The sequence below is a fragment of the Myxocyprinus asiaticus genome, chromosome 44 (genome assembly GCF_019703515.2).
Source record: "Myxocyprinus asiaticus isolate MX2 ecotype Aquarium Trade chromosome 44, UBuf_Myxa_2, whole genome shotgun sequence".
NCBI classification, from domain to species: Eukaryota; Metazoa; Chordata; class Actinopteri; order Cypriniformes; family Catostomidae; genus Myxocyprinus; species Myxocyprinus asiaticus.
The window spans coordinates 29,856,517-29,873,790 of record NC_059387.1 but is presented as its reverse complement, the minus strand read 5'-3'; the positions used below and the strand labels follow the sequence as shown (position 1 = coordinate 29,873,790).

The window sequence follows — 17,274 nt, the reverse complement described above, 5'->3', positions numbered from 1 at the left end:
ATCTTCTTTAGTGTTCTGCAGAAAAAAGAAAGTCATAAAAGTGTCCTTCACATGACCTTGTTGAAACCCTTATACAATCACGGCAATCATATGATTGCCAATGGTGTCTGAGCCCCGCCCTTTTAGGCACGCAGTAGGCCTATATAAGCGGGCGCTCAGTCACCATTTCTTCAGAATTTTCCGACTGAGGGTCAAGAGTGAGTCACACATATTATGAAACTCAGAAGTAGTAGTGTGGCCAGCTTACGCAATGTCTTGTTCCCTTCATCTCAGGGAACCGTGTTTACATGTGTAACCAGAGACGTTCCCTTTCAGTTCAGTTCACTTGAAATTGCTGTAAGCACTATCGGGAACGATACAGCATGCAAAGTTTTCATCTACAATAATGCATTAAAAATGTATGGTGTACTTTTTATTATTATGTACTTTCATTATGTACTTTCATGTGTTCTTTGTGTAAAGTTTTTTTTTTTTTCTTGCCTTAAGATTTATGCTTAAATCATGAAGAAACAATTTGCCAAAAGGGTAAAAAAAAAAAATCAAGATATATTCTCTGAAAACAAGTCTTGTTGTCGTACACAATTTTTCTTATCAAGTACATTTATCTTGTTTTAAGGATGTTTAGATGTTTTAATGGAAAACAAGACAAAACAATACTGAGTAGAAAACGTATTGTTTTGCAGTGTGAGTACACAATAATTAATAAACATTACATATACATGCTGTATATGGGCTGTGAATCAGAGCAGGTCTTGGTATGTGGAGGCTCCAAACAGAATGTATCAAAAGTTGCACTCAAACGTAAACAATTTTGGTTGTCAGTCTGTAAAAAGTAACATTCACTGTCTGACAGAGATCGAAACAGTCACACTTTGCCTTCCCTGTCTCTCTCCTTCTTTCTTAATCTCTCTCACTTCTGCCATTTCCCTGATGATGACACAGATTGCTCTTCACAGTGTTTCTGGAGGAGGTAATGAAATCTGTAATGGAACAGCAGAGCTGTGTACCATTTTAGATGCCTGAGATCTGTGTCACTGCAGCTGTTAGACCTATAATTACTGAATCAGAACACTCCAGCCAGGCACTTCCATGCTGGAGTTTATTAAACACAGTTTAAAGGCTGAATCGTCCATGGCAAGGTCCATGTTGACTGTACTTAAATTGTCAAGAGATATGTGCAACTACTAAACATATTTTTGTATACTGAGAAATATACTGTAGAAGTGTAAGGAGTGTAAATATTAAAAGAAATATACTGTAGAAGTGTAAGGAGTGTAAATATAAATAGAACTATAGAATTATAATTATTATTCAGTCTCCTCTAGTCTGTTCCACAGACTCGTCCATCTCTGTCTATTCATCACTTTTGCATTTGGACCCTATTAGTAATTAAATGAGGGTTCTAGATTTCAACTAATCATAACACTCAGTGTGGTCATGATTGTAATCAAGCCCAGATCATTTCCTGGAGTCCTACTTAATCAAACACTGTGAAAAGAGAGAACTAAAACAATAGTTTGTACTGTTGTAGTAATCTTATCAAGGTGCATCATCTTCATGCTCTGAGATAGAATAGCTAAAACTAATTAAAATATAGTCCACACATTAAAGCTTAAAGTGTAAAATAACTTAGTTTGCACAAAAGAAGAAATGATTTAAGTTTTAAATTATAAAATAATAGATATACTGTTTTTAGTGTTTAGATAATCTCCATTTGTCCAGAGTTAATGTGATGAACTACACTTGTGGTTACTCTGCTAGGATGTCCACCTTTGTGTGAACATGAGGGGATCTTTTGAGACAATTTGCAGGACATGCAATCCATTAAAATTCATCCCACAATTCATTATGTGTGCTAACACCGTTGGCATACTGCTTGACATACTATTTAAATAATATCAGTGGTGCAAGCAATACACATACCGAAAAATAAAAGATGTTTACCGTATTCAGTGTGGTTAATACCCCAACAGCTAGTCGTAAATCATCCTTGACTGTAAATAGACGTGAGTGGTACTTGTTTTCGGATGTATGGAAAACATGGCTTCATACTGAGGTTTGGCAGGACATTAGGGTTTGGTTTGTCAACACTGACTAGGGAGTTAAAAACTGGCATGATACCAGCGGAAAAAGTCAACCGTCTTGTCACTTAGAACATGCTGTAAGCGATTTTAGCCGTTCTGCAACTTCCACCAGACCAGCTTTTGAATTAGCCACGCCCCCTCTTTCCAAAACCCCAAAAGACATGCACAGACACACTAGAGAACATTGTGTAGAAGCAGATGGATACAAATCAAAACACTTCTCTTTGTAATATAAACAAAAGTTTATTTATGCAGTAATATCAATTAATAATTAATACAATGCAGTCAATAAACTTCCAACTTCCAACTACAAACTAAACAGTGACATGATTAGATGTGGAAATAAAAATAATCCTATAACACATAAGGTGTGTGTGTGACAGTGTGTGTGTGTGTGTGTGTGTGTGTGTGTGTGTGTGTGTGTCAGTGTGGTTAGTGAGAGAGAGAGAGAGAGAGAGAGAGAGAGAGAGAGAGAGAGAGAGAGAGAGATTATTCAGTGACAGCCCGAAAGCTGAGTTCGCGATAGTTGGAGATAAAGCAGCCGTGTTCATCACTCAGAGATGCGGTTTTACGAGCGGGGCTCATAAAAGTCCTGCGTTATTTGACTCTAATGGATGAACTCAGTTTCTGTCTCACCCGTGATGGCGAAAATGCACAACAATCCAATTTGGTTGGACCACAATACAGCAAACAAATTTGTGATAATTAATACCCTGTGTATTAATAATGAGCGGACATGGCGATCCGTAAACTGTACAAGCAAAAACCTTGAAACACAAGAATAACACGCTATAATATTCTATCTCTGCCCAGATGTAACCTCTTACTTGAATCGCATGAGGACACAGGTAGAATGTGTTTTCCTCCGTCCTTTAACTCTGACCCGGTTCCTTGAGGCTCGTGTGATGACGAGAGGCCGTTTCCTCGCGCTGTCGGCGGGCGGTACGGCTGTTGATTCTCGGCGGGCTGGCGGAGAACTCAGAAATGTCGACTTGATTGAAGATGGAAGAGAAATCTTTAATCTCTTCACTTCTGTAGGCCAACGGATGAAGATGCGAATTGCTCGGTGGTCTCCTTCGGATCCGTCAGAGTGTTCGGTTGAACACAGAGTAATCTCAACTCGTCCAGCGAGATGGAGATTGTATGGCTACAGTTACAAGTCGGACATTACTTCCTTATGCCACGAGGCTGCACCGGAGAGCAGCAAAAAGCTACGTCTGTATTCGGTGAACTAAGTCGCTGGAAGCAACTTTGGAAGCATTTCAGAATTATTTGAAGTCCTGATGATGTCATGTTTGAGGGACGTTCTGTTGTGTGCCTCATCCAATAGGAGTTGAGAGCTCGATCCTTTAGAGGGCAGGGCTTCATGGATCTGTAGTCTGTTTTGGACTCCCTTTGTTTGACTTTGACGCGATTTTTATCAGTAAAATTTACGACTTAGAAGGAGGGGGCTTGAGGAATGTTTTTATGACTGTTAGGCCTGCCTTTGTCTTCTATCTGAATACATGAGGCCCAACAGCTGCCATCGCCAGGAAGGGGAGGAGCCTTTCCGTCTGCCAGCGGTCGGAGGACTCGTTGCCGTCCTCCAGGGGAGGAGTGTCTGTCGTCCGCGAGAAGGCAGAGGAGTGGCTGAGGACCAGGCGATGGCGTGTCTGGGGACTGGCGAGCAAGTTTTTCTCTCTCTCCTCTCTCTATCTCTCTCTGTCTCTCCCCCTCGCTCTTTCCCTCTCCCCTCTCCCTCCCCTCGTCTCTCCCAGGGCTCCAGAGAGGCAGGGAAGACCTGCCAGCAGAAGGACGGCCGGAAGGGAGGGGAGAAGAGTATGTCATGCCGGCGGTTTCCCCGGCCTAAGTCGGGCGGTGGAGGAGTGTGACGAGGAGGAGGGCGTGGCCGGGCTGTAACGATTGACGCCCGACGCTGAATCAGCCCAATCAGTGGGAGAGGGATAAAGAGGAGCCGGGGACACCAGTTCGAGAGAGAGAGAGAGACGCACGCAGCTGCGCTATCTGTGTGTTTTATGTTATGTTTAAGTTCAGTTATGTAATTAAAGTTATTTTAACTGTTCTGCCAGTTCCAACCTCCTGCTTGCCCATCTTTTACCCATTACAACTGTATACTATATACAGTATAATATAATTTTATTAATATATTAATACAATTTTATTAAATATAATAAAGTAATTTGTAAAGTAATTTCTTGAGTATTTTTTTTCATCAAACTGCCTACTTTTTCTTGAGTCATATTATTTCTCAGTACTTCTACTTGTATTTAAGTAAAGATTTTCAGTACTCTTTCCTCCACTGCTTTTTTTTTCAAGCAAGTAAGCAGATCTTCCTCGAGTCCATTCCTCACCAGTCATCACATCTGGACTTGGTGGATCCAGAGGAAAAGACACATACAATCATAAGTTCTTTGAAAAATTGTAGCTACAGAAATGGTTTCTGATCTCTGTGAATGAATCTGAATGAAGCTCTTTTTTAATTATTTTATACGGATTCAAAAGACTCAAGTCAGTGGGATGAATCAAAATTCATGTAATCCCACATGCCTCAGATCAGATGAGGTTAAAAACCTCTGGCAAATTACAATATGGTCTGTGGTTGGCATAGTAACAAAATACTATTCTTACCATAGGTAACCATACCATTGTTAATATTCAAAAAGACAATTCAATATTGTTTGTTCTTGTAGTTGAACTGTTTGGTGGAATTGACCATGCAATCACTAATATTGTGCTTCCACATTTCCCTTATTGCAGCAAGCCATTTTTTCATGGTAAATCCACATAAAACATACACCAAACGTCCACTAGAGAGCAGACAAGGAAAATATTGGGCCTTTGGAATAGAGCTGACTGCAGTTTTAATGTACATTTGCATTTATATGCACACTAGTAATCTGACTAATGAATGCATTTTGAAAAACATTTAGATGTCAGTGTGATGGCATTGATGACTTACCCCAGAGCTGTCACTGAAAGTTGTATGTTTGTGTTTTTTTGTCTGTTACTCTCAAAATATACAAAGTATCCAGCTGTTATTTCTGTTTCTACTGTTATTTTAATTGCATCTGTGTGTGTTGTTTGTGTGTAGGAAGTCTCGTGGAATGTTCTGTGGATTAGACTGTTGCTAAATGAAAATGTTATCTCTGTATGATTCGCCATTTTTCTCTAGGTGTCTCGTGGGTATAAAGCCTGCGTCCACAGTCACTCACTGAATGTTGTGTCTTGTCAAGGCCCCATCAGTCAAGGCAGCTGTTGGTCTGAACTCTGCCAACTCCTGCAATAAAGTCTTTATAAGTGCTTATATGTATGATCTCTGTCTCCGGCAATAGTCAATATTTTTCATTTACCTTAAACATGTAAAGGTCATGCAGGAACATGTCTAATCGAATTAATGAACAGTGAAGGAAATGCAAGTGATCCCATTTTAATCACATCATTCCATGAAGGCTATACTGTACATCTTTCAGAATATCAGTGGATGTCTGCATTTTCTCAGACTAAATTTGAATCAATGATTCAGTCCATATAAACATGGTCAGTTAATTTGAACTGAATAAAAAATGTTTTATGCATGCTTAAAAATCAACCCCTTCCAGAAAGAAGTATATACTGTATATTATACTGTAGTGTAGTTTATATAATATTAAAATATTCAGTCCCCAAAACATGGCTGAGATGATATGAACTGAAGCATTATACTGTTTTAGAATTAGACTTGCCATTTTCTTGGATTTGGTAGTTCCCATCCTTGTCTGGTTTGTTTCTAAATTAGGTTTTGTACAAAACTGCATCAAGCTTTGGGTTTAATGTCGCCCTCAACAGAGATTTGTTGTAATATCTTAATGCTGCCACAGTACTAATGCCAATATACCAAATCCCTCCTCAGACTGGGACTATTCCTTGGTCTTTGCCCTTTCCCTCCATACTTGTGGGAGAATTTATACGAAGCTCTTTACCCCCATCCAAACAAGCCAAATAAAATAAATTTAAAAAAAAATAAAATAAAAATAAAATTTACCCTAAAGGCACTCTGATGTCTTATGATAACACTTTTTCACTCTCAAACCACTACTGAATGTAGATTGTGCTATCCGGATCTCTTAAAACAGGTTGTGCCTTTCTTGTTTCGCGCCTACAGTATTTAATCATGCAGATGAAATATTTATTAAACATGATGACATGATAATCTCATAAGGGTTACCTCATTAGGATTTATAATTGTGTTCCACCTTTAACTGAACCATAAATCATGTTCTTATGCTGCTCGCTTTTAGGATAGATCCTGGTAATCCGTTTAATTTTATGACGTGGAAGGGTTTGTGCAAAAGCTTTTTTTTTTTTTTTTTTCTGGAATGCTTTTTTGGAAAAAAAAATGTCCAGAAAAACACAACAAGAAAATACACCTTTCACAACAAGAGGAGAAATCGGAATCAGCGTTTCCCAGTTTGTTGGTCACTTTCAATGAAAGCAATTGCTAAATGAATAAATGCAAATATGATTTAAAAAAAAAAAAAAAATAGCTGAAATAACATACTGCTCAGTGTTATCAGATACAAGATGCTCTCATCTCATTAATTTTGAAAAGGTTTATTGAATTTGTAGAAATTTGATGACATTTTGGTCATCTTCTGGTGCAAGAGACACAAGTTCATCAAGTTTTTGGTCAACTTCAATAATTATACAAAACAGAAAAAAACTAGCAGTATTGCTGTGGTCTTCAACAGTGTAAACTACAGACATTGTGGCAAACATAAACCAGAATAAAGCTGGTTTACTCAGTGGCCTACATTGTCTTTTCAGCTCTAAAACATATCTATTGAACATACCTCTCTAGTGTGGCAATGCCAAAAAGGCACTTTAAAGCTGTTTTTTTTTTTTTTTTTTTTTTAACTTTTAACAGAAACAACAGAAATACATTTCTTGTTCTACTCCAGTGCCGCCTTCTTCAGCTTTCCAGTGCCCCTACTGGTCACAGGTTCACATCCAGTTCATTCCAGATCATCTTGATTTTGGGTGGACTCATTAACTATCTGCATTAGATAGAGAGGCCAAAATGTGTCATTGTTTTCATTTAAAATGAACAAACTCATAATGTTCTCTGATTGTTAATGTACTGTAACTCACATGTCCATCTCTTGTCTCAATGGTCTTTATCACCACTTTCTTAGACAGGTTGTCAATCAAAGGTCTGGTTTCCTTCATGGACTCTGGAGGCAGAATATTAATATGCTGTACATAGTAATTTCATTAGAAAAATGCAGGTTAGTTTTACTACAAGCCTTTAAGACAAGCCTCTGGCTGTAATTGCATCTTTTATATTGATTCATGGCCCGTCTAGTCCTGCGAGATCTGCTCACTCTACTGTATTATTTATTCATCACAGAGAGCTCAGCCAATCCTCGGCTATCACACTTAAAATGAGCAATTCCTCTCAACACAACACTAATGGCACTTTTCCACTGCACGTTACGGTTCGACTCGACTCTGCTCGCTTTACTTTTCTGAGCTTGCTTTTCCACTGCAGTTTAGTGCCGCCTCAACGTGGGTGGGATTATAGGCTGATCGTCATAATTGCACCGCCTCTACAGCCGTGACATCATCTTAAATGCGACACAAAAATTACTGACCATAAACAATAACATGACTGCTAGCTGTTAGCTACTAGCTCATTGTGCTGCATAAAGCAGTTGTTGCATGGTGATTTTACACAAGGGTAACAGTTAAATTGGCCTGGTTGTTTTAGAAGCAAGCTTTCCAGTAGCTGGTCAACTAAATAAAGTGAAGCTTTCAAGCAGAATATAGAGTTAACGTAACAAAACGTACCATCCTCCATCGTGGACTCCAACAACGCCGAGTCTAGGGCACTCTCCCTCCCATTGCTCGCCGGTCTATTGCCGTAGATAGTGTCCATTTGGTCGAACCACTTCCACTTTCACTTCACTCCAGCTGTTGTGGTCTTTGATGGTTCTGTAGTCACTTTTAAGTATTTTTTACTTTTCCCTATGCTTTTGGTAGGTCCAGTGGTAGCCGTGTGCGGCCAGCAGCTGAGACAGTTCCTGAAAGACTTTTCCGTTTTGCGTTGTTTCATTCGTCGCTAACGAGAGGAATGTCTGCACCTTGTTTATTGACCACGCCATGGTTTTGCGCACAGCCATTTCTTTTTACAATTCGAAAGTCGCGTGAACAAATGATACTGCTATCGCTGTTGCTACCTTTGAAACTAGAGGGTTGATGTCCCTTGTCGCAAATCCAGTGCCACTGGTAGTGACAATTCTCTCTGACCAATCAGTGATCTGCAGAGTTTTGACGTCACATTTAGTATTGGCTCGGCTCGCTTGGAACCTCGACCGAGGTGGTACTAAAAAAAGTACCAGGTACCAGATACTATACAGAGTGGAAAACCCCCAAAAAGCGAGCAGAGTCAAATCGAGTCGAGTTGTACCGTGCAGTGGAAAAGCCCCATAAGACATATTTCAATTCCCCCCAAAAGCATGTTCAGAAGGATATTGTTGAAATCAAAGAGTTTGTACCTCGTAGGTTTAATGACGTGATGTTGGGAAAAGGTGTGGTGATCCTGTATTAGAGAAAGAGATCACACATTGTGACCATTGTGAGAGACATGTATTTAAAAATAAAAAAATAATGATAATAATATCTAAACTCTAAAATAAAGAAACACTGTACTCAAATATTAAAGGAAATTTAAGATTCCCATAAATAAATAAAGTGTATTTATAAAAGAATATAATAAAATTAATTAAAAAAGCTAGATATCTAGCTAGCTAGCTAGAATATTTTTCTTCTTCTTCTTTCGGCTGCTCCCATTAGTGGTCACCACCGCGGACCATCCGTCATCTGCATATTTGACTTGGCACAGGTTTTTTATGCCGGATGCCCTTCCTGACGCAACCCCAGTGGCTAGGGGACTCTAGCTAGCTAGCTAGAATATTCACGAAAATTCACTCTCTGTAGCGAAAATTCACCTGCTTTCTTCTCCCTCCAGCAGCTTCCTGTAGGTGGCGATCTCAATATCCAAGGCCATCTTAACATTCAACAGATCCTGGTATTCACGTAGATGACGTGCCATCTCATCCTTCATGTTACGGATATCATCCTCTAGACGCACAATGGTGTCCTGATAACCAGATGCCTCGATGGAAAAGTTCTCCTCCATCTCTCTCATCTGACGCTCCAGGGACTCATTCTGAAATTATAAGTATGGATCAAATAATTATTTTTTTTAATAAAAGGAGCTCTAGTATAAATCATTTGTTCTTAACCCAAAAATGGGTCTGTATTTACTAGCTCAACTGATAGAGCGTTACACTTGTGATGCAAAGTACCGGGGGTATGAGTCCCGAAGTGCATGTGAGTCGACGACAAATGAGTATCAAAGTATAAAAAAGCATCACAAAATGATATGGTTGCTTCAACATTTGCAATTTTCACCTCACATTTGCTTTTTCTGACACTATCAGTTACGTAGGTTAAGGTTTAAGGTTTAGGGTATGAAGGTAGGTTTTGTTCATTTAAAACTAAAGCATTAACCTTACAAAATCTCATCTGTTTGGGAGAAAGTCTTACTTGCTTTTAGCGCCACACAGAGGACATTTCACCTCTGAACTGCAGCAATACATGTAAGGGTCTGAGTATACTTCTTTACCTGCGTTCCATATTGGATCACACCCGACCAACTGTGTTGCCTTTCAAAGTATACTCTGTTGACCATGAGTGAATATGAACATGTTCAACGCATGCGCACTTGCGCACTTACCTCTTCTAGTACAGTCACTGGCAGGCACATGCGCCAACGATGCGCACAGATGAGGACTGTTCACAGGTCAAGAAAATCTGGGCCACACTCGGACAGTCCGTGCAGACTGTGCTGATGAAATATGAGTCACGCATACTGCGCACGGAGAGATCAGCGACACGGAAAACAGAAGTATTCTTTGGCCTTAAGGAACCACGTAAATGAGTTCAGGGCATCAGGCTGATTATTTTAATTATTAAGTGTATTACAGTATTTTTACCCTCAAAACATATTTAAGCCTATTTTTAAGATTTATGCATTTCAATTTCATAACAAAGTTCTATCAATATTGAATTGTGCAATCTTTAACAAAATGTAATTAACAAAACTTAAAATATTGGAAGTTTTTTAATTAAAATTTGTCAAAGAATTCTCAGTTGAATATGAAGCATATTTGTTATAAAGTAAAAAAATGCATGGATCATAAAAATAATTTTGACGATGTAATATTGTATTAATATTGCTTATTTTTTACTTTTTTATATTTACTTTTGTACGATTAACAATTTTGGTACTTTGGTACTTGATGCAGTATAAAATCTGGGTCCTAAAGCAAAAGTAGTTGAGAACCACCCATATAAAGCATTTCAATAAATACTAACATATCATTATCAAGTACTCACCGTTGCTTTGTGAGCTTCTAAGTCACAAGTGAGTGATTGAAGCTGACGCCGGTAGTCATTGGCTTCCTGCTTGGCCAGACGAATTGCCTCGGTGTTACGAGCAGCAGCTTCTGACAGGTCAGTAAACTACAGGAAGAAAGGGAAGCCGAGATAAAGGGCTGTACTATCGCACAATAAACTGTTTAAAAGCTCTGTACTCCATCTGCCTCTCTGGCTTTTGTTTCCTGTTTACAACAGCTTCCATTCTCAATGACACTGATGACTGTGCTAGTTTCATGTTTGAAGATGTAAGGTAATTATAGATCTATTGGTCCATTAAGATGATCAATACAGAGGAACAGATGGTCTCAAAATCTTAACAAGCATCAGTGTCACCATCTGTTGTGTCTTACGAAGCTGATCCTGAACTGAGCCTGTCCTACCAGATCGCCATGGTTTCTGCCCTGATACAATGCCATTTGACACTTACATCAATTCAAAGTTCATTTTAATTAATCTATTTCATTTAATTTTCTACCACGATCTCCTAGAGAGGATTATGCTATTCTTCAGAAGTTGTTCTTTCATGACTAAGGAAACTTATTGGAGTTCTTTTGTTTCATGTAAGTGTCTGCTATGACTACAGGTTAAAATCCCTTAATTAAATAAAAAAAAAAAAAACAATTGTTGACATGTAGTATAAAGCTATACAATTATGTAATGTGGACTGAATAGCTCAGGTAATTTGGTCATGGACAGATGGATACAAATTTGCTGAGAAATTTTGTAGTACATCTTGAAATCTCTGACGAGCATAGTATGAAACATTGTAGAAATCTCTTCTGAAACTAGGGGAGACTTATGTGAGATTATTATTTTTTTTTTTTTTTTTTTTTTTTTTTAGGAGAATAATCAGAGAAGCAGGAGACTTAATCAAAAATCTCCATTTGCTCTCTATTTAGATTCCTTGTTGTCTGAGATGAGCTATATATTGACTATTGAGAAATTAAAGAGATCTCATTTGTGAGTTTTCTTTCCTACAAATGCAATGAATATGTTTATTTAACAAAACAAAAGAAAGTTTAATCAAAAGTGATTAGAAATTATCAATAAGTCATAAAGTTGAAAGACAGACCTTGGATTTGTACCATTCCTCAGATTCTTGGACATTCCTGGCAGCCAGAGTCTCGTACTGCTGGCGAACGTCTTTCAGGGCCGCAGTGAGGTCAGGTTTGGCCACTTCCGTATCAATCTGCACATGTTGCTCCTGGATCTGAATCTGCAGCTCCGCAAGTTCCTGCAGAGAGATGATGGGAAAAGGACTAAAAGGGTTAACAAAAGCTCAAAAGAACCTGTTTCTGAAATGCAGACACAACACCATGTACTAGTTTGTTCTGATTATGAAACAAGGCCCTGTGCCTTTCTCTTGGTATTACTACCTTTTCCTTTGGCCTGTTTAACCACTGTTATTTACCTGTAATTATCCTTATCTTAACAAGCTTGTGAGCAGAATGGTTGAATTGTTCTGTACCTCATCATGAAGCTTCTTCAAGAAAGCAATCTCCTCTTGCAAGGACTCCACTTTTCTCTCCAAGTCCAGACGAGCAAGGGAGGCGTTATCAATATCCTTTGAGGAAAATACATAAAACAGTAAAAAAGTATTACAATTTCAGCTCTCTGTTTGTGCACGTTGGAGAACGTTGACCTTAAACTCTTTTTTACTTTCTTTTAACAAATGTTCTTTTATGTTGTTTATTTTATTAAGGAACTTATAGGCTACGACAGTTTCAGCGTCATGCAACACTGAGCCTATCCATGGAATCCTGTCCCCCTTGGGTAGTTTTTTGTAATGCCTGATCAAATGTGTCCATTACTATTTTCTTTTGTAGCTGATCACATTAATAAAGTCAGTAAATACAACATTACCATAGCCACTTTACCATATAGCATGAAAATGAATATATATAAAAAGTATATATATATATATAAGAGGAAAATGAAAAAAGAGGAATGTTTAATTTGACCGTTTGTTGTGTTGGTTATATCATGTGAAATATCATATACAGGACAGCTTAGATGACATTAATTGATGTATTTTCATGAGTAAGACTACATAAATCTTCAAGATATTGTATGTTTTTTTTTTGTTTTTTTTAATCAGGCACTGTATAGAATACCTAAAACAGCTTCTATCAGCCAATGAAATCGCATTAGATTCCTAGTGGAACAGAATTTCATTGGGGGACTCAATATTGCATGACACCAGTCCACTTCACCTTTTTCCTGAACGTGGAAGTGTTTCGCAATTTATAATGGAAGCCTGTTTTCATTTTCATCTCCAGTGTTTTCACTAGCATCGGCATATATTTTTAACAGATAATGTAATGTTTAGTGTATTAATTTTATAAAAAAATTGGCAAATAAAAAAAAAAAACAACAACCTGTGGCTCCATAGTGTCTATACTTTACAGAGTCACGATGACTGTCTTTTGACAGTGCCTCCCTTACAAAAAAACCTAAACTTGCCGCAAACATAACACAACGGTTGCCAAAGGTTTGCCGCTTATTATTTTCACATGCAATTGAGCTTGTGATTTGCCGCAAATGTTTGCCAGAAGTTTGCAGCTCTTCAAAGGTGGTGAACCTGCAGCAAACCTTTGACGACAATCGGCAACTTGCCACAAGTTTGCCGCAAAGCTCATTTGCATGTGAAAATTGTCAGTGGCGAATTTGCGGCAAGTTTGCCGCAAATTTGCCGTGAACTCTCGATTTTTGAGTTGGTAGATGGCATGAAGCTATGGCCCAAGGTATGTTGAAATCATTAACTACTTCGAGTTGTTTTTACTCCAACCAACACTTAAAATGGTTGTTGTTCTCCGTCTTGAACCAGGAACCAGAGATCGGAACCAGAAAACTGTCCCGCTGCAATCATGGTGCCGCCAAGTGGTTGGTCAGGAAAACAGCATGGGAACGTTTTGCTGATTGTATTACATTGCTTTTCAGTGTTCGCTACATGGTTTGAAACATTTAACTTTTTCTTTGACCAAGTGTAAAGGTAGCCAGCTGGTACGTGCTGTGCGGTGTGTGTAAACCTCACTCCCCTGGCGTCAAGTGGCGCACAAACGACTGATGTTAAAGGCTGTAGCCTTTAGCCTCCTTGTTAGCGTGCCCGCCTCCCATGCCAGAGACACCGGTTTGAATCCTACTCAGAGCGGATCAAGTAGGACCGGTTGCATGAGCACAAATAAACAAAAAAACTGGCCATATTATGGGTGTATTCCATTTAGAAGTGTTTATCCTTATGCCCTACTCCCTTCAAAGTTTTAACCATCCACCGTGAGAGCACTGGAGGCTGAAAACTCTATTTCGAAACTCAATTTTTATTGGAAATTCAGTTTGAAGTGATCTTACAGCATGACTTTATAAAAGTGATATTAAAAAGTTCTCCTATGTCGGTGCACAAAAAAATAAATAAATAAATAAATAAATAAAAAATCACATTATTTGTAAATTTTATGGAGACATTGGTCTCGCGTTGGTGCGGCTATCCTTATGAGGACTCTCCATAGACATAATGATTTTTATACTGTACGAACTATAGATTCTATCCCCTAACCCTACCCCTAAACCTAACCCTCACAAAAAACTTTCTGCATTTTTACATAATAAATAAAAAATAAAAAAAAACATTGTTTAGTATGTTTTTTTTAAGCGATTTAAATTATGGGGACACTAGAAATGTCCTCATAAACCACATTTATAGCATAATACCCTTGTAATTACCAATTTGTAACCTAAAATTGTTTCCTTGTAAACCACCCAAACCCGCCCACACACACACACACACACACACACATGTCCTCTTCTCTGTGGCCATAAGTCACCAATGTCCCCATGCAAGCTTTGGCCCATCCCAGTCTTACTACAAGTTTGCTTTGTCATGAACACACAGGCCTGCTCTCTCAGACAAAGCTCTCTGTTCTCTTTGTGTCTAATCCTGATGCCAGACTGGAGGCAGCTTGATCTGGCCTGCACTGACCCTAACTGTGATGAAACTCAGATAGTCACACTTGGTAATGACTGATCTGATACTTGAACTGAAACTAACTGATCACAATGTAATGAGCTTTGGTATAACAAGTTGAGGATTCCATTAAATTACTTGAGGATCTAAAATGGGTCTGAAAATGGTGTGAATACCTTCTAGGTTAGTTTATTTATGAACACTATCAGTAACTATCAGCCTATTAGCATTCTGCCTGTTGTATCCAAGTTGGTGGAGCAGTGGGTGTCAGAGCGGATAGTTTCTTATTTAAATAACAGTTCTTTTACCTTGCATCCCATACAATTTTGATTTAGAGCTCACCATTCCAGGGACTGCTGCCTGTTTGTTTTTGTTTTTTTGTTGTTTTTTTAAAGATTAAATCAATGATGGATAAGGGTGGTACTGTAGGGACTGTTTTTCTTGACCTCTGAAATGCTTTCGACATGGTAAACCATAGAATACTTTTTAATAAACTATCGTCCTTTAATTTTTCAGCCGATTCACTTAAATGGATAGAATCATATTTAAATGGAAGAACACAATATGAGACGGTTATAATCATAAATCCACTGTTCTTAACACCCCTACCGGTGCCCCACAAGGATCTATACTCGGACCACTTTTATTTAGTTTGTACATTAATGATCCGCCTTCTGTTTGTCCTGATGTAGAGATCCAGTTATTTGCAGATGATACAGTAATTTATGCACATGGTTGCACAAAGAAGCAAGCTGCTCAACCCTCAAAGTTTTTAATCAGAAACCTAACACCTTTCTCAGCTGTCAAATTTTAAATAAGCAGAAACTTCTGAGTGTTTTGTGGGTGTGCATTGTATTGGTTTGGGTATTAGTTTGTATGTACTATCTGTATGTCATATTTGTGATGTTATTTGATTTTAATTTTAGGTTGCTTTTTAAGAACTGGCAGAGGACAACAGATGAAAATTAGCCTATATGGCTAACTCTGGCTCATTTACATTTATTTTTCTGTTGATTAATGAGTGCTTTCCTTGTCAAAAAAAAAAAAAAAAAAACATGCATATGCATATGCAAATACACACACATACCTGTCTGAAACTCCTCAGGCTGTTCTCAGCATCCTCCTTCTGAAGCACCTCTTCTTGAAGTCTGAAAATTCCAGATAGTATTACAGAAGAGCCACGCCCTTTATAGCAGCCAAACCCACTCTAACACACTAACATATCTCACTGCATCCAAGCATCTCACCAGGACAATAATTACACCTTCTAAAATCCTTATTACTGTACTTCTGACATCAAACTAATGAAAAACAATTTCTTGTAATTTCCTATATCAACAAAATTAAACCAGCTTTAGACAAGAGCTTTGACCTAGTAAAGAGAAACCTCACCTACACAGAAGGGCTTTGTCCTAAGTAACATTTAACCAGAATCAATGAAAACATCAAATCAGAGACATACAATTATATTTTAATATCAGTGTTTCCCAAGATTTAAAATCTGTAACATCAGACTGTTTAAAACACCAAATCATGCATAAAATGTAATGATTTGTTTAAATGCACTATTACTGAAAAAGGAATGCATTTATTTTTCCTCATAAATAGAAGGTTTGTTTTGCAAAATGCACATATATGCACTTGCACTTCATTATTCCTGCATGCCAAAAAAAAAAAAAAAAAAAAAAAAAGGAAAAAGAAAACCTGGTTCAAACTGGTTTCCCAGCCTGACCATCTTAAAAAAGTGCCCCAAACCCATCTAAACTACCCAACTGACCAGTTAGCTGTTTTTTTTTTTTTTTTTTTTTTTTTTTATGTCAATTATTTCACATTATCTCACTCTTCTAATATAGCTAAAACATTATTATTATTATTATTATTTATTTTTGTCTTGGGACACAATGATGTTTGCACATACTTTTCTTTGAGGCGCTCTATGTCCTCTCCCAGATTGTCCCGGTCAATTTCGACTCTGGTCTTCTCGTTGGTGAGCTGATCCACTTGCCGTCGCAATTCTCTCATCTCATCCTCGTACAGATCCCCGACCCGGGACGTGCCTTTCCCTTTCATCTGCTCTAGCTCCGCGATCAAGATCTTGTTCTGCTGCTCCAGGAATCTCACTTTATCTATGTAACTGGCGAATCTGTCATTAAGATGTTGCATCTCAGCCTTCTCATTGGTTCGGTTGGCTCTAAACTCGGTGTTGATGGCTTCAGCGAGCCCGAAATCCAAAGTATCGGTGGACAACCTGGGCAGAGGCGCGCTGCTGCGCACTCTTGCGCCCTTGGACAAGTAGATGGGCGCGGAAGACGAGCTGTAGGACACCCGGGATGATGTTGTGCGCACCGGGCTACTATACTGGCGACTTGAATAAGTGGACCGAGCCATCCCTGGTCGCTCGCCACCGAACATCCTTTTATAAGAAGATGTGGTTGTTCGGCTCATGTTTGTAATCCTTTAGTTTATTTTAGCTGTCTTCTCGAAGTCAACGCTCGTTTTTACTTTTTTCCCAACTCGTGCGCAACGACGACCCGAAGCTTGTCCTGCCCAACCGAGACGACTGCAGAAGTTCGGCTCGGATTTATAGTCCACTCCCTATGCAAATGACATAACGGTGCGGGAGTTTTAGTGACGTAGAGGGGCCGCCTGGTTGGTGGAGGGTTATGTCTTCCTCCATAAAGATCAATGAGAGGGTTTCACTATAGCAAATCCGGGAGAGTCACTTTATTTATTTATTTATTTATTTAT

The 17,274-nt window shown here is 38.6% G+C and overlaps 1 protein-coding gene across 1 annotated transcript; it reads right to left on the bottom strand.

The window, feature by feature from the left end:
* Positions 1–6,658: 6,658 nt before the first annotated feature.
* On the bottom strand, positions 6,659–17,084 carry LOC127434642 (vimentin-like). Its single transcript, XM_051687527.1, has 9 exons — positions 16,445–17,084; positions 15,614–15,674; positions 12,034–12,129; positions 11,638–11,799; positions 10,524–10,649; positions 9,071–9,291; positions 8,618–8,661; positions 7,212–7,294; positions 6,659–7,117 (listed from the first exon to the last, which is right to left on the bottom strand). The coding sequence occupies exons 1-9, from the start codon at positions 16,969–16,971 to the stop codon at positions 7,076–7,078; spliced, it is 1,362 nt and encodes a 453-aa protein (XP_051543487.1). The 5' UTR covers positions 16,972–17,084; the 3' UTR covers positions 6,659–7,075.
* Positions 17,085–17,274: the final 190 nt, after the last annotated feature.